Source organism: Molothrus aeneus, chromosome Z, assembly GCF_037042795.1.
Source record: "Molothrus aeneus isolate 106 chromosome Z, BPBGC_Maene_1.0, whole genome shotgun sequence".
Classification (NCBI taxonomy): Eukaryota; Metazoa; Chordata; class Aves; order Passeriformes; family Icteridae; genus Molothrus; species Molothrus aeneus.
In genome coordinates this window covers 16961050-16987159 of record NC_089680.1, presented here as the reverse complement: position 1 = coordinate 16987159, position 26110 = coordinate 16961050, and the positions used below count along the sequence as shown (strand labels likewise).

General features: G+C 38.9%; 1 protein-coding gene across 3 annotated transcripts in view; it reads right to left on the bottom strand.

Annotated features, from left to right (window-relative positions):
• The window catches only part of PTCH1 (patched 1), a 73347-nt gene that overhangs the window by 5497 nt on the left and 41740 nt on the right, over positions 1 to 26110 (bottom strand). For 2 of the 3 annotated variants that reach the window (XM_066569148.1, XM_066569149.1), the window contains exons 13-22: positions 21496 to 21614; positions 19140 to 19539; positions 18333 to 18642; positions 12987 to 13129; positions 10865 to 11048; positions 9114 to 9394; positions 7459 to 7596; positions 5401 to 5543; positions 2348 to 2447; positions 714 to 968 (exon numbers count right to left, since the gene is read on the bottom strand). In XM_066569148.1, the coding sequence (XP_066425245.1) occupies positions 714 to 968; positions 2348 to 2447; positions 5401 to 5543; positions 7459 to 7596; positions 9114 to 9394; positions 10865 to 11048; positions 12987 to 13129; positions 18333 to 18642; positions 19140 to 19539; positions 21496 to 21614 (2073 nt within the window). Of the gene's footprint in view, positions 1 to 713; positions 969 to 2347; positions 2448 to 2621; positions 2639 to 5400; positions 5544 to 7458; positions 7597 to 9113; positions 9395 to 10864; positions 11049 to 12986; positions 13130 to 18332; positions 18643 to 19139; positions 19540 to 21495; positions 21615 to 26110 lie in introns of those variants that run through there. The other variant, XR_010785292.1, reaches the window with a different exon arrangement.

Sequence of the window (26110 nt, the reverse complement as noted above, 5' to 3'; positions counted from 1 at the left end):
TTAGTAGGGTAGTTTGTATAGACTGTAGGAATCTGTTTTCTGATTTCCATAAAGAGCGTGAAGCACAGCAGCTACATCAGTCAATAAACCGTGACCAACTTCAAATGTGGCTGTGCTTGTACCTATTTCTAGGCCTCTGCTGAACAAAACCAGATCCGCATTGCAGCTCAGCATGCAACATCAGCAGGGGTAGGAGACAGAGCTTTTTCACTTTCCTTTGAAATCGCAATTATGCCAACTCAGTAGCAAGATGCAACAAGGCCCAAGATTTGGTACAGCACTCAAACTGCTTTCTTCTGGCTCTAATCTTTCTCTCCAAAATGTGCTGTCTCAGAGAGGTATATTATAGCAATCCACATGGAGCTGTGTGAAAGAGGTTGGGATCTTGTAATGTCTCCTTCTCTCTCTGAAAACAGTCATCAAACAGACTGAGAGCTCTCTCTTGTGGCTGGTGCCAATAGGATGTAATAGCAATTACTCATGCCAAACACCTGCTTTTGTACCTCCACTTTACCCCCAGCTCAGTTCTAAAGGAGAGAATGAGGAAAACCTTCACTCCCTGCGAACAGGTTTTGGCACAAAGTCACAAAGCACAATCTGTCATAAAGAGTTTTCCGTGAAAATAAATAGATCTTTTTAAAAAAACCCAAAAAACAAAACACACCAAAAAACTTCTTCTTGCCCTCCTGCTAATACATATGAAAGATACTTACAGTGGATCTTGCAAAGAGAGGATTCTCAGTCGCTTCCACTATTACTTGATGGGCTGGTGCCCCAGGACCTCGGGTGGCCTCATACTGATGCAGCTCTTCACTGATTCCAGACACTGTGGTTTGAGAGCTGTACTCAGAATCAGAGGAATCTGAAGCATTATTTGTGTGGCCAGGTGGCAGTGCAAACCTCACAGTACCGGGGGGTGGCTCAGGAGATGGTGTGGGCAATCTGTCCTGTCCATTGGCTGGAGAAACCTGGTGACAGCAACACTTTCAGTTACATTCAGCTAGCTTTACCCTTTTAATCACTAGAGCTTGACACAAACAACGTTCTGCCAAATACACCCTGCCGTGCCACAACAAGCTTAGCAACAGTTTTCTGATGAACACAGATACTGAACTGAAAAAATTAATGGAAGTATAAAAGACGTGGCCTCCATCCACAGATACATATGTAAACAAGACTACATAGATATTCTTCTGAATATCGTTGTATCAGGAAGACCATACATGTGTATATGTGCATGCACTTGCAAATATATAAACAAAAATAATATGTGGGCTCCCCTCCCCTTTCAGCAAGCATTAGCAGTGATTTCATAAAATCACCTCAGTGAGTCGGGACAGTGTTACTCCATGTCTGTTTGCAAAGAGAGATGGATACACACATCACAGCAACATATATGGTAATTACAGACACATTCACATTATTTGAGTAATAGACAGGTCATGCATACTGTTAGGAATGCGGAGAGTACACATTGTTGTCAAAACTGTTTTACTAATATTAAAAGAACCCAAACTTGTGAAATATACCAGTGTTGAATACATACCTTGTGTTTTATTCTTGTGCACACACATAGATATATGAAACATAGCACACTGATTCTATTGACACATGATAAAGACGACCCCACGTAACACAGTAATTGTATTAACTACAGGGTAGGTAATAAATGACCAACAACCAAATATAAAGATGGTGTCTGTGAATCCTGGAGTCTGGACTTGGAGTTTGTACTGTAAAGTCATCCACACCTAAGTGAAGCCTTCCCCACAACAAAAGCCTGAGTGAAGCCTTCCCCACAACAAAAATGCTACTTGAGGCAGGAGAACGCCAGAGGGAGAGGTGGCTGGGCAGTGGGGACCTTCTGGCAGACCAATCCTGGTTATCAAGGTGTGGTCTCTCGACCACCACTGTGTGTGTTGGTCCACACCGGCCTTCCTGGTGGTCTGCTCAGCTAAACACTTTGAGGAATGCAACAGTGCCACTGAGGTAGGAAAGCAGAAGCTATGTGTACAAAACAAACTATCTTTTGCAAAATATTGAGGGAAATCCTTATTTTACAAACTTGTTTGCATATCACATTATGCGAGTAGTACAAATAACCCTATCAAGTTTGCTTATTGTGACCTCTAAAACAAGACTTATTAAAAAAAAAACAAACTTTAAAAAGGAGTAGTATCAACTATGTAACAAACAGCACTTTTAATAAAAATTTATAAAGAAGCCTGAGAGCAAGAAACTTAATCAAAGAAAATTTTAAAAATATTTCCTAAAACCAGGCAGTGATTGAGGGGGACAGCAAGACAGACATAGTATTATTTTTCTGTTCACTAGTAATTTTACTGACCTCAGGGTATGGTCCAAAGAATGAGAGAAGAACAGGAAGCAGCACCAATCCATTGAGAACTCCCAGAATGGTTAGGATTGCCAAAACAGCAAAGAAATACCTGAAGTACAGTTTAAATGGTTTGGGGGAGAGAATAGCCACTGTTAGAAACAAGGAATTACAAATTACTCCTACATATGTTAAAATAATACAGATCCTAAATTAGCTCTAATATATTACTAACATCAAAGGAAACAATTATATCACTTTCCATATAAAATATAGGTGTTTTTACCTTTTGAATTAGAGAAGCTACATTCCACAAAGTGTTAGTTGAAAAGGAAAGAAAAAAATTAAATTTGTTAATTTCCCAGAATTTGAAAACATGTAATGTTATTTATGAATGTATTACACAAACACAAAATTATGGATTGTGCAGGGAAGGGCTGAATGGATTGAAAGCACAAATACAATGAAAAGGGGCCCCCATTAGTGAAAACCCAGCAGAAGCAAACAAATGAAGTGAAGGGTGTAGAATTTAAACAATTTAGTGTAGAAGGAAAAGAAGCCCTCTTCTCCCATCAGCTAATCCACTGTGAAATGCTTCTGCAACTTACAGCAGAATGTCTAATTAAATCTACAGTATATCAGGTAAGGGTTTTCCTTGCTGTTCATTAATCAAACTTAACGCCTAGAATTCTGTGAGTTCCAGTTTTACCAAATAGCTTGAATTGCAACTCTTTTACAACACAGGAACCCGCCTTCTGCAAAGAAAATGCCCATTCTATAGTAAGCTTCAGCATTGTACTGAGTAAGAGCGCTCCACAATGGCAGAGCTGCATTGCAGGCTAATCTTTTGTTGAACAATTTAGCATCTCTGAATACTCTTGTTTTGCGTCAGCCAATTCAAACATAAAGGCTGAAATACTATGGAAGAAGAGAAAAGTGCACAAGTAGTTGTCCTTTCCCACCACTGAGGGCTAAGGTCTGGGATCCTTCATGAATACCAAGGTAAACCTGTCAGTAAAAGGAAAGTCTTGCTAGTTGGTATTCGGCACAGCTGGGGCTCAGACTAAACTTAAGATTGCGTTGTAACTAATGATTTCAAGGACTCAGTCTTGGTAAATTCCTGAAGGAGAAGGCAAAGGAGAAGAACAGAGGGCAAGTTTGCTACTAATGGGTCTGCTGATTACATTGTCTAGCTGGCAACAAACTTTACTGCCTCCCTGTTTTCACATCTGATCAAATATATCAGACTCCTGTAAAACTATAAATATCCTGCTATTGTAAACATTTGGGAATTTCTGATCTGCATTAACAAAAATCAGCAAGCCAATCTACTCTACTAACATAAACCACCAGAACTTTAAACTGGGACACAGATCAACAACAGACATTAAAAACATTTGCATCTCATCCATCTAATGTTAGAATAAACAGGAGGATTATGGCTTTGACCAGTTGGTGTATACAGTGTCTGTTAATTTACTTAATCTTCCACATTGCTGGACTAATCTGTTACTTTCCGGAAGTTTAGGATCTTCTTCGCCCACTCTAACAATGCTCAGGCTCCCCATAGTTTATTTTATTATATTTTTTAAACACAGCAAACTGAAGTGAGACTGTGCTATAAAAACAGAAACTGATGGCCAAAAAAAGTAAAATAACATAAGTTGAAAAGTTGAAAGGCTCATTTTATAAACTGAGAGCACATCCAATCCAAATTTGGTGCGAAAGGCTGCTACAATCTTCCATTTGCTATGACACAAAAATATGTGCCAAAATCTCATCTGTTAAGTAGCAAAGTTGCACACCAAAAATATACCCCTGTAAATTTAGATTAAATCTATCAGTAACTTGTATGTCAAAATGTTCCGACCGTTACAAAACCAGGTCCTAAAAGAAAAATTCTATTTCTTCAATACCAATTCAATAAAGTAAAAAAATAGTGATTTTGGGGGAAAAAATTTATTTCAGGACATGGAATACCTGTATAGTAATATTCTTCATGCAGGTTTAATGAGATCTAACTGCAACCCACCTGCTTTCTGCAAATCTCTTTCATACATAAACAAAAAGCCTGATGAGATTTAGCAGTCATTCTCCCAGTTCCTGCCCCTGACATTTGTTGCTCTTGTAGTCAAATGGATGTCAGTTAAGTCTAGTCATCTATCCAGCTTATGTCTACCTAAGTAGTTAAGCCATCTTTCAGAGCATTTTTATTTGGCCCAGTTCTACCTCAGTTCCATTTTAGGGCTTGGATTATTTTTTTGTGTGTGTGCTATAGTTTACCACAAAGAGCCTGTGTTACTTCTAAGATTAGCCATTTTGCAGAGCTCCACAGGTTGTTTGGAGTAGAGGAGGATCTGTTTCATTGCACTTCTCAAATTCCCCTCAAGAAAAGACTTGCTTTCCTCTATACTTGACAAACACACATTCTTAATTCTATTCACAAGAAACAGCCTGCTTGTAGTTCTGAACAGAAGGGCCTTTAGGCTTTGCTGTACAAAATTTTAGTATGAAGTTCTACGTTCATATTTATGGTTCCCCAGCTCCCAAACAGCGCCTTCTCCCCACCCCACATCCCCCACCTCTTTTCCTCATTATGTAAAACCTACATAAGGATAGAAGGGGAAGGCCCTGAGAGAGTCACTTGCAGCACAGTTGAATGTTTGTAGGTTCACATGTCTTTTGCATACAAATTCCTGTGCATACAAGAAGTCTGGAGGACCTCAAGGCTAAAGGTCAGCTGCAGCTAACACTGGACAATACAAGATGCTTTGAACTAATTCAAACCCAGAATCAGCAAAGTTTCTAAAGAGCAACATTTTTGTGCTCCTTCATGTTAAGTCTCAGATTTTCCTGGAACAGATTTTAATGTCAGTGATGGAAACACTACCATGTCTAGCAAGTAACAAGGAGTTAATAAAACAGAGGGAAGGCAGGACCATGACATAAGCATACTTGACACACCATGCACAGTAATAAAATGACAGATTCACTGAAGTGAATAAAAATTAAAAGCACACTTATTTTTATTTTTGAAAGAAAGTCAAAACACAAAAATGCTTTACCTGACAATAAAATCAAACTCTGATCCTGCAAGCATTAACACCCCAAGCAGAGTAGACACGGCCCCATCCAGCACTGGTGCAAACATGTGTTCCAATGCAAGGACAGCCCTATGGTTCCTGTCTCCTATGGCAGTTAAAAATGCCTGTAAAACAAAAAAGTCCATTTCCTTAGGCAGATGTATACAACCTTCCAAACAGCCATCACCAACATTCCAACAGTTTCCATCAGTTAATTACTCTAAACCACAGTTTATCAAAGTTATCTCTGTAGCTGCCTAACCCTTGAGAGAAGGCTTGATCCTGCAGATATACCGCAGCAGCTGCTGAAGTCACACAACCAGAGTAAGCACTGATAACAAAGTCAGCCCATAATAATTCTGGAAGCAATGCCTACTTGCAACAGTAGCCTTTTGTCTCTGGATTTGCCTATTTCCACCTGAAAAGAATCTATATCCTGGTGAAAGCACTTCAGGTGTAAAAATTGCAGGGCTGCTCCTCTCATTCTTGTGGGTCTATGGCCTCTGTGACTTTTTTAACATTTTCATTTCACTCAAAAAAGTTTTTGAAACATTTAGTACTTCAAAGCTAGCAGTTCTATACATAAAAAATTATCCTAGGAATAGTGCTAAACATGGTAGTGCCTGAGCAACAATATCACAAGTGAACTGTCTTCATCCCTACAACTCTGTATGAATAAGCTTTATTAAGAACATGCAAATACTAGTGTTATAAATTTGTCTACTTTGTATGACTTAATGGTTTAAGAAAACAAGAACCTGACTGATCTTCTTACTGTGATTTGTAAGGGCTCTCTTTAGCTAATTCCCTACTGGCTATTAAGATATGTGCTGAAGCAGCTATCTTCCTCACAGTCCTGGAATTTAAGTCCCTCTTCTCTGGAACTAGAAAAAAACAATGTCACATTCACAAGCAATAGCAGAAAACTGACCTACAACTGCATTGTGAATCACTCTTAAACTCAATAAAATTTGGCGTTAAAAGCACTACCTTTTTTGTTTATACAACACTGATTTGACTATTTTTGTGTTCCAAAGTTTTTATCTCCAGTGTCAATGTGAGAAAACCACTATTTTCAGTTTGCTTGGCATTTTACGTTCAGGCACAAGTGACCTGTAAAGTCCTGTAAATTAAATTAGTTTCTTCCCAACTAGAAACAACTGTTTTGTCCTTTTTTTTTATTCCATTTTTCCTGTTTTAAGTCTTCAATACTAAGAAGCTGTCATTTCTTTCTTCCTCATCTACACTAACACTTCCCAAACGATTCAAAGTCCTAGCAAATTCATTTGCCTCCAAAAGTCTATCTGTAGCAGCAGGGGAAAAAAAGATGTCATCACTTGAGGAATTCAATTGCTCCTCTTTAATCTTACCCTACTTCCACTTTGGTTTTTCTCAAAATGATTCTTTTCATTTAGGGTGATTTCATGTGCCCTAACTCTGTACATTATCTAAACCACTAGATAAACAGTAGAAAAATATTTTCTTACAGACTGCATGTTTGTGCCTGCTATTATTAGCCAATGGCTTCTGAAACGAAGGTGCAGATTTTACAAATGGAACACTAATTCAAACATGTTCACATTAAAAAAGTCCAGAAATACCAAATGATACAATATCTGATTTTGAAAAACTCTTCTGAAGAATTCTCTTTTGCGAGATAGAGAACAAGCAAGAGGCAACAGAAAGCTGTGTAATGCTGATGCAGCAACACTGGGGCATCAGACAAGGATCATGAGAGTCTGGAATGAAGCAAAGTGATTTAAGATCTCTGTTTTCTCTATATAATTGCATTAATCAGGCAAACAGGTATCATAGCTAATGTATTCTCTCTTGTCTCCTGGGAGACTGACTCAATGGCTAGGAACCACCTCATGAAGATCAACTCTTGTTCCATTGAGACAAACAGAAAGGTACACAAAACTGTGACCATTTTCCTTCTGAGAATCATGTCACTGACAAGAAACTGTAAGGATTTGTGATCTGAACATTGCCACTATTTTATTTTAAGATGTTTTTGAAATGCTTCTTGATTTTACATACCAAAGCAACATGAACAGTGAATTCCACACCAATGCCAACAGAAGCAATCAGGATAACCACAGGCACTGCACTCAGCTTTATTCCAATTAGACCCATCATGCCAAACAGCTCCACAGTCATCAGAGCCAGCACCACCACCTAGATGATTTCAAACATCTGTTAGTATTTTCTTATACTCCAGACAATGAGGAGAAAGACATTTCAAAATAACCTGGTTATCATAGGACATATTCCTCAAAGCCATCCTATATTCCCAAAGACAAGCTGCTCTTGTTTCATTATTCTCAATGGCAATGAATGATGCACAGCCAGTCTAAATTACACCCTAAGAACCAGTTAACACATGAAGCACCATCTTTGTATTGGTTACAATCCATCAGTAAGCTGAAAAACCATTTATTCCTCCTTATCATGGATACTCCCCAAAGGTGCATTTTCCTTTTTCACCCGTATTTCAGACTGTCCTTCCAGAAAAAGTATCTTTCAACTATCTGTATTTGAACTCTCTTTTGTAGAACTGCAAATGTAAGCGAGGATGTCTAAAGCACAGAAGAAACTGAATGCCATAATCAGCTGATGTGTCTCAGGTTACAGAGGGACTCTCAGCTTTTAAGGTATTTGTGGGGGATTGACATGGAAAAAAGTGAACAGTTAAATATAAGAGGAAGCTTTTATTTTTCTTTCATCTACCTTGTAAAAAAAAACTGAGGAAAAGGGAGGGAAGGAAATCTGGAGAATCAACTTTAAAAGTAGCTAAAGCCAAGCAGGAGAAAAAAAAAATAGACACACTTATAAAAGCAATGGTGGACTCTGAAAATAAACCTTTTCCAAAGGAGAAAAAGTATGCAATACAATAAATGATTTTATAAGCTAATGAATCAAGCATAATAACATAAATTGCTTGATAAGGTGCTATGAAAAATATTCTAGACTAAACATTTACCTTTTAACATACCTGTCATATAAATGTACATTAAAAAAACCTAGTAACTTTTTTATGCTTTTCTACTTCTGGCTTTTTATAAACCATATGATAGTTTATGGAATTTAAACATAGGGACATCATCATTCAATATAACTTGAATGTTTACTGAGAAGCTTTTGGTGCCTTGCAGAAAGCATGGAGGAATATTCTCTGCAGTTTACAATTTTATGATCTTTCTCCTCGCTGAGTTACAGGCTTTCCACAGTCTGTACTGTACAACATAAGCATTTCAGTTTTTTCCAGAAATATTGCATTCAGAAATGGCTGGGAAAATTTACAGACAAGCTAGTCATAAGCAACTGCCTTAAAAAATAATCATGTGTGACAAAAGAAGAGAAGGAATACAGAATTAGGAATTGTTTTAATAAAGCTCTTAATTTTCCTCTGTGTCTTTATTTCTTATATTAGTGTGCATTTGAGCAAGGGTAAAAGTTTATGTACCTTTCTAAGAAACCTTTAAAACTGCAAAAAAGGTGGCCAAAAGATTAAGGTTATTAAGGTTTGTACCTTCAGCATGAACCCTACCCCCTCAAGTTGAATAAATATATAATGAATGATGCAATATACATACTCCACCAGAGGCCCAGACATAAACAAAACCTTCCCGACTACAGCAAGAGCTATGCTGAAAGGAATTTGACTTCAACAAAGACCCTTATAATAAACTTACAATGATCCCAGCTGTCCAGGGGTTTAGGAGGAAGAGGGCACACACCAGAAACGTGCAAGCCAAAACCACACTAATGGATAAGAGGAGCCAGTGACGAAGTCCAATGTACTGCTCCCAGAAGAGAAATGGGTAACCATTAGGGTAGCTGGAGATCCCCAAGCTGGTGTAGTTGTTACAGATAGCTCTCACTTTCTCAATAGCCTCCACAAAGTCAGAAGTTTCACGCAATCCATTGAGGTAGAAAGGAAACTGAGCATATTCTATGGGCTCGGCTGCTGGAACTAGGAAAATGACAGCAGTGTTAAAATGCACTTTTGGGAAGAATATTATATACAGGTTAGCAAAATATTTTATTCTTCACAGCAAAATGCATAAAAGGTAGTGAATTTGAATTTACTTGTTTGGAATTAATTATAGTTTTAAAACTCTCCAATAAAGAGAAACCGGAAACAGTACGTGAGATTACTCTATTTTATCATGCGGTGTAATGGGATGAACACAGCCTCCACCAAGTTCCCTAACAGTTACATATAAGTTAACAGTAATCTTTCAATCCATGTATTTAATCCTAATCAGTGTTATAGTGTTTTTACTGAATACCTAGTCAAAAATCCCTAACTGCGACATAAGAGTGGACAATCACATAATTAAAAATTTTATCCAAATGCTCCTCTTTTATGCAGTTTCTTCAAAATTAAAGATCATTTCCCTAAGATTAACTGAGATCCACTGACACAAAACTAGACAAAAATTAGGCTTGAGCAGATTGGTTGGTTTTTAAAGATTTCCATTGAATATTTGGAAATTCAAATGCAGAAATCCACATTCAGATGGAAATTAGTGGAAGAAAATTCCCCATAATATAGAAGTAATGGCTTACTGAGTTACTTCCATAACTTTTTATCCCTTAATAATTTGACAAACCAACACTCTCCATACTTCTTTTTGAGTGTAATGCAAGGTCTACTCTATGACTAGAAAAGAAAAGGCTTTTTCAACAAGATTTTGGTTACTGCTACTGTGTGTTCCAACCCTGCAGCTTCATTCAGTTGACTTGCTTAACATGATTTGCCCTATTATAATCTCAACTATAAATTTTCATTAAGACAAAACTTGGCTGACTGCCACAAAGCTCTAGGGTTTGGATACACTGAAGCATGGTTATCCAACAACATTTCCAAGTGCACCAGTTGTCCCCTGTATGCCCTCTCTCCTTCCCTACTGGTGTCCAACTAGCAATCCTCAACTGAAAGCTGAATCAAAGCCAGCTTTTGGTATTGGTGCCAGAAAATAGTGAATGGTGTGAAGTGGGACCTCTCCCCTAGTCCCTCTAGCTCTTGTATGATATCAGTGCATTAGCTGAGTGTATAAGTTACCTCGGTAAAAATTTCTTAGATATTAGGAATTGAGAACAGCCATGATAGAATTTCAGTAATGAAATTTCAGAATAACTGAGGCAGGAATTTCATGAAATGCCCAGGTTTCTCACACAGACAGAACTATCAGGTAACACTTACTATAAACTTTTAGAGCTTTAAACTGTTCTATAACCCATTATTCAACATGATAAAACCCTGCAATGGTGTCAGAGTCTCAGCAGTGCTTGGATCTCCTATAACTACAGTGTAACACATTGTCTTCTCCTGCTAATGCTTCTGAGCCCTGTGCAGTATCAAGGGTTCCTGGTGCTAGAAGGAAGGAGTGGGGGCACTCATGTAAACTGTAGGAAGTTAAGATGAAACACTACTTACTCCTCAGCCGTGTTTCTGGCATGTAGTCTGCTTTGTCATGGACCCACTCTGGGCGGTGCGGGCGGATGTTGGCCTGCGAGGCAGCGTAGGCCACAGGGTCATTGCTAACCCAGGCTGTCAGGTAGATGTAGAAAGCATTTGGGTTAATGATTCCATCCGCATCCACCAGACGCTGTTTAGTCAACTGCAAAATGGGGAAAAAATTAGAAGCCTTTCAGAGTAAGTTTTGGTTTCAGCAGTCTTGCCATAATGCTTTCAACAAATGGCCTGGAGATGCAACACATGTATAGGAGGGTAAAAGTAAGAGAAGATGAATCTTCACTTGAAGGGACTTATCAGTAAACTATTGTTGGACAACAAAAACAAAATCTAAGAAAATGCAGTGACAGTGGTTATTTATAAATTAGTGCTCATATAATATTTACAATAACCAGTAAATCAACAGATGGTTCCAGAATACACTGAACCAATTAAATCCAAATTCTGAACAACTGCAGCCAAGAATGAAAAACAACCAAGTTGGAGAAACATATTTAAAGACAGGGAAAGAAAACCTGGCAAGAGTCCCTATACATGTCTGTGTGCAGTTAACCTCTGTTGTTAACACTGAAGGAAATGCCACCCAGTAAATGGAGGAGAGCTATAAAAATAAAACAACATCTGTATAAATTTTGCTAACACTTGCCTCCTATGACCTATGTATTCAGAAAATGCCCAGTGTCAAAAAAGCAGACGACTGCCCCGTGTTATTTGGGTCACTGTGGGCAAAGCATCTGTGGAGTAAACAGCAGTGGTATACTTCCAGGGTTCTGTTAGCCAAATCCTGCACAGCTAGAGCTCTTGCAGAGGACTCCATGGGTGAAAAGTATTACTGGGGATTTTTGTTTTGTTTATTTAAAATTCTGGCTGAGCTCCAGTTCCAGGTCTTTTTAATGAAATGAAAAACAACAGTGACAGAAGTTAAAAAAAAAAAAAAAGTTGGATTCCAAGGATCTGGATTCAATTAGTCCACAGGATATGCAACAACTGTATGTCTTCAAGCTGTCTCTGGAACTGCACAGTACAGTGCTCAACCCCTGTGGGTGCACCACACTTTTCTCCCTCCCAGGCACAGGAAATTATATCAGCAGCTGCAGTCCAATTGCATTTGTTCCACTGCGTACCTGGTACACTCTGCTAAACAAAATCTCACTGAAGGTTTTCTCTTCTACTCCCTTTCTTTGCCTAATTCATTGCTGAAGCTTCATTCAGACCTGACAGCATGTTGCATGTTGCTATACAGCAGTGTGTTTCACACACTACAGTAACTTTGAACAATGTACTCTGTAAATCTGTCACCTTTAATGCCAGGAAGAAAAAAGAAAGACAGTAAGCAGAACTGCCAAGAAGCTCATTAAAAACACTTTTTTTCTGCCTGAAAGCAGTGAGTTGATGATGACTCTCAGAGAAGAGAGGGTATGTTATTGAAGAATTTCTTCTTCAGCATTTGAAATCTAATTTTAGTATAAGGAGTCATTCCTAATGTATTTCCACTGACAAATGGCTACAGCAAATGCAGTCATATGCTGTGGTAACCTCAGGTATATTTTATTTAGTCAGCTTTAACAACTGCCATTGGTAGTTCTACAGCACTTTAGATGTATTTAGTGATGCTGGTACAAGAATATGATACTGCATGTAATCATTTCAGTCTCCTTCCTCTATAATTCATCAATACATTTTTAAAAATGTTCTTCTTTGAACAAATCAGTAGGAACAAAACAAATAATTGCAAGTGTCTAACATAGGACTAAACTCCATACACCTATGGATGCAGAGAGGTATTTTCACAATTTCCATGGAAACTGAGCATGTCTGGCACAGGGGCACAAAATGCACACCAGTAACAATCTAGGACTAGTATTTGCCATGTGGATTTGAACACTTTACAACATAGGCCATACTGCATCTGAGGAGTGGCTTCAGCAACATCAGCAAGGCCATAAAAGAAAGGCACAATTCAGACATTCAGCTCCTTGGGATTGAAAAAAAAATACTACAGCCTCTGTAGACTTTGCACCTCCCCCCACTCCTGAAGACTTGTGTATTGTTGTGTAAACCAGCATGAACTCTGATACACTACCTGGCTGATGTCAATGGGCTTTGCATGGTTGCCTGTTTGTACCAAGAGTTTGTAAGCCAAAACAGCATCGTCAGAACCATTTTTATAGCTGTTGTAAGTGATCTTCCCGGTTTCCCAGTCACTGTCAAATGCATCCTGAAGTCCTGAGGAGTTAAGAGAGACAAGGGGAAGACAGAATAAGTAGGTGAATAATCACTATTATAAACAAGTTTCAAAAGGAGAAAGAATAATGATACTTTTTCATAACTGAATCAGGATGAAAATTATTGACCTGGTGCCTCCTAAATTTGGGGCTCCACACTGTTAGTGTGTGGGAAGTGTCAGTTGCATGTCCAATATTTTGCCCAAAGAAAGGCAGGGGAAGCAAGGGAGAAGCCCCAAGAGTCTCCAGGTTGTGCAGACCAGCAAAGTTAAGCTAGCGAGCTGAAAATGCCTTGTGAATTGGCAAAAATGGCTTCCCCTCAAGGGAAATTGAATATCTTCTCCAAGCCTTCCACTTGGAGAAGTGTATGGGAAAACGTTAATCTTGTCTAGAGCAGAGAAGGGCCGAGCTCAGCCCTCATCCAGCTCCATCATCTTACAACCAGAGGAGGCATAAGTCTGTTACCTAGAAGGGAAACCTTCTCCTACTCGCCTCTGCCTCACCAAAACCGTGGCTGAGTGCACGGAACCACAGAGGAGGACACACACTGCTCTCATTACTGTTTTGAGCTACTGCAGAGCACTGGGGCAATAGCTTCTACGCTATAACCAGAAATTCCACTACAAGCAGGGAGAAAAACACACTCAGACTTTCAACTTCAAACAGCAACTCAGCTGCTCCTCAAGCACAGCATGAGTGAACACGATTTTGTCAATTTGTTCCATCTGTTCAACTTGTGCAGCTAATACAAGTCATGGGATCTGCTGCCAGCACATGTAAAGATCACAGCCAACACCTATTCACTCTCAACTGTTATTTTCCTCCTTGCCACCCTTCAAGGGGGAGGGAATACCTCACAGCAGAAATTTGGATCAGATTTAGTACAGGAAGCCACATCCCAGTACAAGGAAGCTCTGTGCAAGCAGATGACAAACTGCATGTCCAGGGAAGGGAAGAAAAAGGCCGGGGGAGTGGCGGTGGAGGAAATCATCGACCCACCTCACAGCTGGGCTGAGGAGCTGTATTGAAAACCATCGCTGCAGGCTGGATAGGTTAGCTACAGCTGTACTGAGATAAGAGCACTGGAAGAGAAAATGCACCCAGCTGACTCTGTCTCCAGGGCACAGTACCCATTCCCATTGACAAACTCATCCTCTCTTCCTTAGAAAACTGCCTCCCATGCTGTCTCACTAAACCATGTCAAATCATGTGAAGCCAACAGGCTGAGAACCAAATGATGAAAGAAGCCTGCCAGATCTCTGCATGCAGTCCTCTAGCACTATTCCAGGAGCATGACAATTTGCCATCAGGTTTTCTGACATCATCAAAGGACTTTGAGGTTCCCTTTCAAAAAAGCACTGTTTGCTGGCACTGCAGAGAGGGGAAGCATTGGTAAGAGTATGCAAAAATACCAATCCATCCCTTCTGTCCCATGTCCAGCTCCATATCAGTTTCTCAAAAAGTGGCCAGGTGAGAGTATTTGGGCTATCATATCAGTGACAAGAAACACAATGACTTTGGAAAGTGAAGAGGATGCAGTCAAAAAAGCACATAGAAAAGAAGGAGATGACCCAAGAACAGTGTAACTTCCATTAGAAGTGTCTCCCACAAAAGGAGCACACAAACTGCTATGGTGAACAGCATCTCAGGGCAGAGCTTTCACAGAAACATCCCACCCCTGTCAGGGGGTTCCACAGACACAATAATAAATAAATCCTTTGGCATGTGACATATACCAGTTTGCAGTTGCAAAAAAGGGCATGTACTTGGAAACATTACTGCAGTGGGTGAAAACTCTCTTACGTCTCCACCACATCCCCCTGCTCCCCTGTTCTCACAAGTTTGGTCATCCTTCAAACCCTGCTCCCTTTTACACTTTTACTCTTCAGCTAGCTTAAACACTATGTTTCAGATCATTTTATAACTCACCTTGCTGAAACTAAAAGTCTACAGAAAGAATATTAAGAAACCATTGGCAATTGTACTTAATTTCTGAAGAATTTCAAACTTGCAAGAAGTAAAATTTGCCATTACACTTTGAAATTTGTAGTAGACTTTTGCTGCTTTCAAAGCAAACATGTTCAAAGCAATTATTTTAGTAGATATTTAATCTATCATAAATGGGATAAACTATATGTTTCTGGGCAGAAAGATGAAATCTTGCTCACATCTTTCTGCAGAAAAGTTATAGAAATTAAAGGAATTTTTGAAACTTTATATGAGGGATTTTTTCACATAAGCAGTCACTTTTGCTTAGTGCTTCAGAAGAAAGTGACAATATAGAAAATTATGTGAGAGTGGGGGTGAGGAAGGAGTTCCTACTGGCTCATGTGGGCAGCTGCCACCTTGAAACACCAGATAAGATTTCCCTTTGCAAAAACAAGCCTAATTAGAAGCCATCAGGGAATCCAAGCTACCTCATTTACATTTGGTCACTAACAAAAGCAATATTAACGTTTACAGCTTAAATGAATGATTAGTGTGAACTTTTCTTCTATTGCATTTTCAGTAACAGAAAATACGGTAACATAAACAATACTAGAAAGCAAAATAAGAGGGATCTCTGAAAAGAGAAGTGCATGAGGCAGAAGGCACAGTCCACTGCTATTAGATGAGGAAGAATGCACAGCTAAACTAAGGGTGCCTTTTTGGTAAAAAATGGTTGTTCACATGTTGTTGCATCCTTCATTCTGCTGGACAAATGTGTGTGTGTCAGAAGGCCATCTTGAGCCATTAACCTCTGGCACTGGATTCACAGTCAAGTCAGCAGGAATTAGCCATGCAGGTCAAAGCTGTTCCTGCTTCAATTATCCAGCCCTTCCAAAACATAAAACTATGCCACTAGAACTGCTCTACTTCACAGAATCCAGCCTAAACCTATACCTTGTTTGTAAATTCTCTCATCATCTTCCCTTCCCTTGACTCTTTTGGCATCAGCCACAGCTGGTAACAATCAGGTGTTATTCTGACTATTAGTCTGCACCTTTCAATAATTCCCCAACTATGACAAACATGGCAGCTACAACAGTCTAGCTCCCCCCGTAACATCAATTCCCTGTACCACTTGAAAATATAATCTCTTTCTATTGATACATCTCAACATCCTCCTTTACAACCCTGTGAATGAAGTATCACACTCTGTGCCTGCAACTTTACAAAGCAGCAGGGTTGCATTAATTGTGACCTCCTCAGAAAAGGTAGGGAGGAGAGGTAAGGATACAGACCTAAACGCCAATGAATAATCATAGCGATTAATTCTAAAGCTGTGTGTCATCAAAAGACTGGCATGTCACATGGACCACAGCAAGTCACTACAGCTCCCTGGAGTCACCCTGACTACTCTACTGTAACATTTTAGCTCCATGCAGCCTGTCAGTATGCCCCGGGTACCAGGAATACACACAGCTCCTCTAGTGGAAGAAAAGCAGAGGACAAATAAGGATAGGCTGGCTAATGTGGACTGGAGGGGAAAAGTAACTATGTGCTGAGCTAAGTACAGAGTAGGAACACCGCTATGAGAAGAGCATGTCTGCAAAGAACACACATAAGCACAGACATAAAGTGTGAGGGGACATGCAGGCCCTTGGCCACACAAACAATCTTTAGTGCAAGAGGGACACAAAGGATTGCAAAGAGGACAGGGAGGCACCCAAAGTGAAAGAGGTTTGGGAAAGTATGTGGTGCGCCTGACAGAGGGGCACTGGGAACGGGAGTACTCCTGGGAGTAGCACCAAGTGGGCCAGCCTCCAGCATTTCACTTTGAGCAGCCTGCAAGAGAGCAGATCCAAGGGCACCTCCTCCTGACTTTATCGTTGGCAGACTGTGCTGAGGTTGAGCACTAATAAAGCTTCCTGAACACAATCTCAGATTTCTATCTCCCTCATGGGGGAGGGGGAAAAAGAGAAAATCAGGACACCAGATACACTTTTTCCTACTGTTTTGGAACAGCAGTAAAAATAACCACAAAAGAAACAAAGTAAACAGCAGAGGTTTAAGAGAATTTGGAAAAGCATGTAGAAGGACTGCTTAGAATTCTAGCAAGTATAGTAAGGTTCCAATCCAGCAAACATCTAGCTACGTTGAATTTTCTTCCCGCCAGTAATGCCATCCTTTACAGCTCAATATGCTTATGTGAGCAAAATATTTTAAATAAAGCTTCCAGTAAGTAGACTGCAATGAATGGATCCAATGTATTTAAAAACCATTAAAAACCCCCAAAGCTAATAGCTGAAATACTGCTTTGCATTATTTAGGAATGCGTTAATACATGGGAAACCTCATTTTGTGTAGATTTGTCACTAACGTGCGTCTGCTTTCCTAATATTGTTCAACATATTTTCAGAAGGAATAAAATACATCAGATACTGACAGTTACTTATATGTTCTCTAAGAATCACAGGCTGCAGTGGTCATCTGTACACAATTAAGTTTAAAATTTACAGAAATTTACAGTCTCACCAGGTCAGCACAATTTTTCTTTTTTTTTGCAAACGCTTCCTAGAAATTCTCCCAATAAAAAGATATAGATAGGACCAAAGCAATCCTGGGCAGGGTGTGTTGGCTGTTAAAGTATCTTCAATATTCAATTACTTGGTTTCAATATAATTATCATCATAGTACCTGAAAGGCCATGCCTTCTCTTGTTTTTCCCCACCCTGTTACACTTCAGCACAGAAAAGCAGCACCACAGAAAGGGTGAGTGTAGTTGATTAGAAACCTGGACTATGCAGAAAGTTCCTAGCCCAATAAAACACATAAGCCACACTGAGTTTTCTTCATGCCAGCAGTCCCAGTTGAAGCCAACAAGATCACTCAAGAGCTGAAAGTTAAGTCTCTGTCAGAATACATCACTGGATAGAGATTTTTCATTCACTGATCTGAAAACACTCACCAAATATTTATTTACCCAAGACACAGGGCCATATTTGGCCATAATGCATAATGCCTCATCAACTGCTTAGACATGACTGGCATGGATATAATCCCTTAAAGCTTCATTACTGTCTTACTAGGGAGTAAACTTAAACACAAAGAAAATAAGTGACAAAGAGTGTGCCCACACATGGGTTCAAAGCAGCACCTAGGCATTCTCCCTACTTGCTCAGAGCCTTTAACTGTGTAACTGAATTACAGCAATACCACTATGAACAACTGCTCTTTCTGAGCAAAACAAACTAGGAAAAGTTTCTGTAACACTCTCTTACCTTGCAGCCAGTCTCGAAAGTAGTGCAACCACATTTTGGGGAGCTGCCTATCCTCTTCCAACAAAACATATGCCACGTTGCTGAAACTTCTGTGAAGTTCATAAAGTAACTGCTGGACATTTGGATAGTCTGCTTTCTGTGTCACAATATACATGTTGTAGAATGAAAAGTACTTGAACTGTGCAGCAATAAAGTCATATTCCCGTGTTTCCCGTGGTACAATGTCTGTGAGATCTAGTCCATCTCTTACCCGGGTAGTTCCATAAAGGCTGAGCCCAAGTAAACCCAGAAAAAGAAATATAACCATAATCTGCAACAGAGAACAGAGATGTATTTGGTTTTAGGCTTCTAAAGGAGCTAATAATTCATAATGTCATATTACAAAGCCAAATTCAAAATTAACATCCATCAGTACTTTCAAGCTTTTATTTTTCTGGTGTTTTTTTCATGCATATACATACTACAAGATTAAAGTCATTTGTTCTTCCTTGAAGGGCCTCTGCATCATGGATGAGAAATTTCTATTGTAGTAAAGTTTAAAAGTGACATTAATTTCACTGTTCATAAGCTTATGTTACTCAAAGTCACCAGCACCTTCACTCGTAACATATATTTTAAGTATGTGTCCATAGCACTTGCAAGATAAAACTTATAAAATAAGAAACCAGCTGTAAATTATTAAAAACTGTTATTTCACAAGAGCTGTATTTATTCCTTATATTTAAAACCATTGCTAGGATATTTTTTTAAAACTGGGCAAGGCAGAAATCTAATTTTGAAAACCAGGTAAATAGTTCCCCCGATTACCTTAGCTTTTGGTTTTAGGAGGAATGGAGCATAATGCTTTTCTGCAAAAGATGAGAGTGTCCACTTTGTACAGGGTTGCTCAAGGCAATGTATACTGGAGTCTGAGAATTGGGAAAGCAAATCCCTCGTCGAGCTTGTGCTTTCTGGGCTCTGGCAGCTCAGGTTATCTTGTGTCACTGTCACTGGCTGCACAGATATTTCTGAGCGGGGCTCTGCTGTGGTGTAGTACACCTGCGTGTGAGGATCATATTCTGTGCGCAGCTGCACTGTGGACTGCATTGTAATCTGGGTTTCATGTGCAAAACTGTGGCTGCTGTACGGGGGTGGAGGACTGTAGCAGGTATTGTCATTTTCTGCATACGCTTGAGGCTCAACCTGAATCACTCTAGTGACACACGGGCTGTAAGAGAAGAAAAAGCCATCTGATCGCATTGAGACAGATCCTTATTTTAATCGGGCTAGATAGGATAACATGCTTTAATCTGAGATTTTTTTCTACTTCTACCGGACAGTTTACACTAATTACGTGTACCACTTAGATATTAATTGCATTCTGTGCATTTAGGAAACATCTCTCAGGTATGTTTCATAGTGTAAGCTCCTGAGAATATGTGCTAATTTCTTGTCCTTCAGGAAGAAGGAAACAGCATCTGTCTGAAGACATTGACATGTACACACATCACTCCATTAATTACACATGCTCATCAGGTAGTTGTACAGTCTGAATGCACAGTAAGTGTGTGAGTCTGCATCTCTGTATCCACACTGAGAATTAAGATACTTAGATGAAGAGGGAAATGCATGACATAGCTAGTTCTTGTGTTTAGAAGAAATGAAGTAACTGTTAAATGATATTTGAGCCTTCTGGATAAGATCTCAGACTTTTGGGAGGCAGGTTGAAATGATTTGCCATATACTAACTGAATATTTTATAAATCAGGAAAACGTTAAAGTATTAATGAAAAGATTAATTTCTAGGAAGGATGGGCCTTATGAAGAGACAAAACCACAGAACTGAAGTATTCCCTTTATTTTAGTCTATGCAAAACTCTAGCAGTTACCTAGTTTATATTAAAAAATATAATTATCAGAGACAAGCCTATTCCTGTACATGAGAAATGACAAATGGATGATACTAAACAGTATCAGATATTTTTCATCAAGTGCACAAATCCTACAAAAACGAGAGGAATTCAGAATGTTGCTTACCTAATCAAAGCAAGCTCTCACTAACTGCATTTCTTCACATGAAAAGGGGCTGAATTCTGATCCACATTTGGTGCTGAATTCTGATCCACATTTATTCCCACATTTAGATGAGGGAATGAATGGAGTGTCCTGAATTCTTGAGAATCAGGGCTCCAATACCCTAATACATTGAGCTGTTCTCTGGAACTATGACTGAGTAAGAAATAGCTTGGGATCCACTCCCTGTTTTAAGCATTCCCTCAGACACAAATTTAGTAAAATGTTTTCTTCCTTTGACATTAAATATTAAACTATTGGCTCCTGGAAGCATGTAAAAGGCTAAAATGTCACAATGAAGATTCTCCACATCTTGGTTATGGCAGTATGAGTACATGTGTAGAAGTGTAGCTCATCCTCTTCACTGCAGTCCAAAGCAAAAACTAAGGTAGAAAAGATGTTTGGTTTCCAAGCAGTGGCTCCACTGACGACAGCAGACTCCTAACCCCCATTATAGGCTCAGAGTTGGCTGTGTATCAGGTGAGAGTATGTTTGTACATGCTTTAGAATGGCAGTATTACCATTCTGTATTACTACTGCAGCCACAAAGGACACTTTATCAAGCATTATCCTGTAATGGTAGTGATTATTCCTTATAGTGCTATGAAAAACTCACCTAAGGGGAATTTCACAGTTTATTTATTTAAGTTTAAAGGCATAAATGCATAAAACTTAACATATCATGATTTACTGTAAGTCAGGCTTCTCAGTATCCCCAGTTATGTACACCTTTCCAAGATTAGCCAGTACTGGCATTGGACACCTTGCAGTAAGTTAAAACCTTCTAAAAATACTTCAAGATATTCCTAAATAGAGGGTCTTTCATCTGCTTTCAGAAAGTTGTTCTCCAACAGTCAAAATGAACATATGTAGAAATGAAGGGAAAAGTGTGGGGGAAAGGGTATATGGGGGAAGAGAGGGAGACAGATGTATTTCAGCTTTTCCCTTCAGGCAGGTAAAAAACAAGGTAGCAAATGTAAGCCAGTCACTAGCAATGAAATGGTAACAATAACATGCTGACCCCACTTTAGTGAAGAACTCCCACTCTTGACAAGGAATGGATGCACTGATTGGTGACCACAGAGAGGACAAAGATACTGCTAACTCTCACCTTGTAAAACAGCAAAATATGTCCAGTCTCCTGTCCTCCCGACGGTAAAGGTCCATGCTCAGGATAGCAGGAAAAATCAGCAGAACCATAGCAAAATTGAACACCACCACAACTGCTGCCTAGGGACAATCACAGGATAAGTAATGCTGCTAAACTTCATTTAGGGCATCAGCTTTACAACACATAAAAATCCCTTTTAATTCTCATTCCCATTTACCATTGCACTCCATCTGATGCTTTTGCCTGAGCAAACTGAGAGATTATATTTTCCCATTTCATTATGGTAGGACTATTGTGATTAATTAATTTAATACTCAACCTCATATTATTATAACACATCTGTGCCTGGATATGTTGTGATTATTTTTAAAGAGGAAAAACAGCCTGTTGACTCAGTAATCATATTTTTACATAAAATTCTGACATATTTAGAGTCTCAAAGCAAAATAAAATGGAAGATAAACTGAAACTAGAACTGAAGGTCTTACATTTATGGGATCTGAAGCAATTTAAGTATCACAATAATATTAAAGCATGTTATTAAATCAGAGAATTAGATCTCAGTAAATTTTAAAAAACTATCACGTTAGTGAAATACTGTGCACTTGATAGTCTTACTTAAGTGTTTAGCCAAGAAAGAGCAATATTTTGAGTTTATCAGGGAATATTTTTTAAGTAGAATCAAAATTAAATCAACACCACACAGCAAATATATGTATTAATATGTCTGTGTTTAACAGAGATTGATTTATGAGCCAGTCTACCAAAATGAGTCTTAAATTGGAACAAAAATACTTGATTTAATTTGTAAAGCAAGTATCACATAATGAAAAAAAACAACCTCCCCGCCCACCTCCTTTCAAACCATACTCCAAACCCTTTCCCACACAGAGATTCCCAGAGAATTTCCATAAACATATGTGGTGCAGCATCTATCATTATTATTGATAGCATTTATTTGTAATGCAGAATTGTTAGGAGCCCTACCCATCACAAAGGGAAAGCTGGGCACTGGGAACTGGAAGAGAGTTTTAAGAGTAGGAGAAACACTGGGGAAAAAAATTTTTAGCCAACAACCAATGAAAAGAAAAAACCCTTTGAAAGCCTTATGTTTTACCCATTTGGTAAGCAGCAATCTCAATACTATCCCAGTTTCATATATATAGATAAACCAGCTATCTATATATAAACTGTCAAGTCCCTCCACCTGTGACTTCTAAGATAATGACTACTTGGGTTAATACATTCTTAAAGAGCAGCAAAAGTTGGGCTACAAAAATGACCCGATATAAATGTGATGTCCTTTTTCCCAAAAGAAATATATGGTTTCTTTTGATCTTGAGAGATCAGACCTTGAAACTGGCAGTACAAACAATGTGATATCCAAAATCCGTGTTTTAAAAATTCTTGAGTTGCTTTTCAATTAAATTCTATAAATTGCTTAAATTTATCTGCAAAAATCAAAGTAATAACACCCTGAATGATTTTTACAGTTTTGAAATAATCAGAATATAATAAAAAGCTTAGATATTGTTTTTACTGTTCTTAAATGACAGAATCAACTAGTTATGCAAATATTTTCTGGTAATTTCAATCATAAATATAGTGCATACAAAAGCTGTTTTTATTGCTGTTTCTTTTTCCTGATCTCCAACCTGCTTGAAGTAAGATTTTAGTACTGCTGGTTGTCTGCAGACAAGTCTACTAAAACAGAATTTACCTGGCACTTGAAGCCAAATTAGTATTTAGTCATCTTTGCGAGAAAAGATCCAATGATTATTTAATGATTTATAAATATTCACACAGAAAGGTATGCAAGGTCATAGCCAAGACTTTAAAATTAAGTGATTTGCTTTTGATCTGTTCTAGAATTAATTCAATCTGTCAGAAAAACAAATGGCTGCTGTTGAAAGAAAGGTGTTTGTTGGACCTCATTCTTACAATTGCTTTCTTTGCTGGTGCTAAACCAAAAAGAGGTTGAATCACCCATATAACATGAATAATTAGTTGTGCCTAACCAAGATCTTGTATCAAGGATCAGCTAGGATTTACTGAGATTTGGAAAAAATAGCTGAGGTCTGAGTCAATAATTCTTATTCCTCTCAATATGGCTGAAAAACTAACAGAAGTCCTCTGTTTCTGCTTTATAAACTGCAAATACTTCACGCCATATCAGTTCCCTTTCTAGACCCCAACATCCTTGAATCACCAATATTATTGAATCTGAAAAGTAATACTTAACTGTGTGGTCGAGATGCCATTAAGGATAGGTATATTGACATTTGATTTTTTTAGGAAGCATCAAAACTAATCCAACAACACACAGTAAATCTGCTTACTTACATCTCTTTTTAGAACAACTAGATTTTCCACTGTGCCATCCTAGTGCTGATGTACTAACTACCCTGCAAGTAAGATATTTCAAAACAATCTCTGTTCTAATTTTAATAGATTCCTAGAGCTTAATGTTGCACTAACTATATATTGCATGCTCTATCTCACCCACCTTAACTCAGTGTTACAAGGATTAGTTGTTCTCAGCTTTCACAACTAAATAAGTTCTTGTATGAATTCTAATACATTGTCCCATCAAAGAAACCCCACCCTCTGACTTGATAAGGAGAGGAAAGGATGAATTACTGAGGAGTGATTCAGTCCCTGCTCTGATGCATCTGCCACTGCTGCCCTCCCAATGTCATTTGTACACACAGTGCTGCAGAATAGGAAAGTACAAGCATTGAGGTCCTGACAACAGCCACAATCTGTAAAGGCAACAAGGAACTGTGGCAGCTGAGCTTCCCAAGCACAGACAGCACCCAGGCTGAAAGCATGCTTATGATTTCTGAGAACAGGGCATTTTCTCTCGCACCTTTGGAGACCAGTGGTCAAATGGGAGAGAAAAAGGCCTCAGACCTTTTCCTTGGGAAATTAGTGAAAGTAAGATTAGCCTAGGAGGAATAAAATGGGACCTACTCAAGGGTGTAAAATGAAGGCATTCAGTGAAATGAGATCAGAGAGCAGTAAAAAAATTCCATTAATCAGAAAAAAATTATGTTGGTCACTTCCTGAGAAACATGCTATGGTTTTTGCATCTTTTCATAATGCACAGCTTAAAAATATTATTGCTGCTGCAACTGTTAACGGAGACAGAAGAATGGCAGTCTGTGCTGGAGGCAGCAAGGGAGCAGGGAGCCAGGCTGGTAGGTATGTGCTGGGGCCCCGCTGAAGTATGTGCTGCTATGTGCCATTCCTGGCAGCCCACCCAAGGAGACCGGGTGTGCTGTATAGCCAGAGGTGATGAACAGATGAGGAGGTCTGTCAGGAAAACTTCCACCCTACTGCTCTCTATCTGCAACTCCCTCCTGATATGGTACAGGCTCAGATCCTCATCCCCTGCCCCCTTTTCCCTTAGGCTTTAATTCTGCTTGTGAAATTCTCATGTCAGGGGCAGGGAAAGGTGGGGGATGAACCACTTCAGCAGAGTAAGATAATGGAATGAGCCTAAAAGCATACATTCTTTCCCTCCAGAAACCCACCACTGCCACCTGGTAATGGACTTCTGCATTTAGGAAAAAAACTTGTCATTCTTGTGGTGAGGGAAAAAGTTATTTCTAACACTCCCTGGGAAAAGTTCCACCTCTGCTCATTAGTGGATCCACACCACTCCTCTGCTGTTGGGGAAGGTAGTTTCTGATGTAAGAAAGAAGAGGTTGATAATTTTTTTACCTTATCTTTCCTGGGCACATCTTTACTGTGTGACAGTCTCTGAACAGTCTGTTTTAGGAAATAATACAGCCCAGAGGTAGTTAGACTCCACCATGACTTCCTTCACTTATACTCAAAACAAAGGGCTGTGTTTAAGACATTCCTATTGCAAGCTTCAAAACTTTCAGTGGATTTCTCCAATAACCTCTTCCTTCACCACCATTTAAAGAAACAAAACATATCTGAAAATTCAGGAGCTACTCCTTTAGAGTCTTGAGCACTCTTAGAGATGATTCCTACAACTGAGTATTTAGGTCATATTCAGTGATCTCAAAGCCCTAAAACTGCTTAAATAAGGGGCTAATAAGATTAACAAATGAAAAAAAATAGAACAGGGAAAGAACTAAAACAGTCCCTACTTGTGCATGTAATTAACTTCAAAGATCTCACTTTCAAAAGAACTAAATTCCACTTTTTAAGTTATGGAAAGAGCTAACCTTAGCAGACTCTTAAAACACCATCAGACTTGCAGTGTTCAAGTTCCATAAAGTAAATAACCAACTCAGAGGTATCAATGAACTGCTTTATCTGGCAGAATATGACAGAAGCTAAGACAGAAGAAGGCACTGATGTGCAAAACATGAGTTTCTAACTAGTTTATCTTACAGGTGCAGGAAATAATTTATTCTCCCTCAGCAGCCAGGTTATTTTACCAATACTGGGCCTCAAAATTATACAAAGATTGACAATTACCTTGTAATGTCTTAAGAAAAGTGAATGAAGAGCAAAACAAGGTCAAGAACAATCCTTCTTTTTCAAGCCCCTCTGTTAAAAATTCATTATCTAGATGAGAAGGTGGTAGTATCTGTGAAAAGTAAATGCAGCAGTATTTTATTGCTTTTTAAGTCTT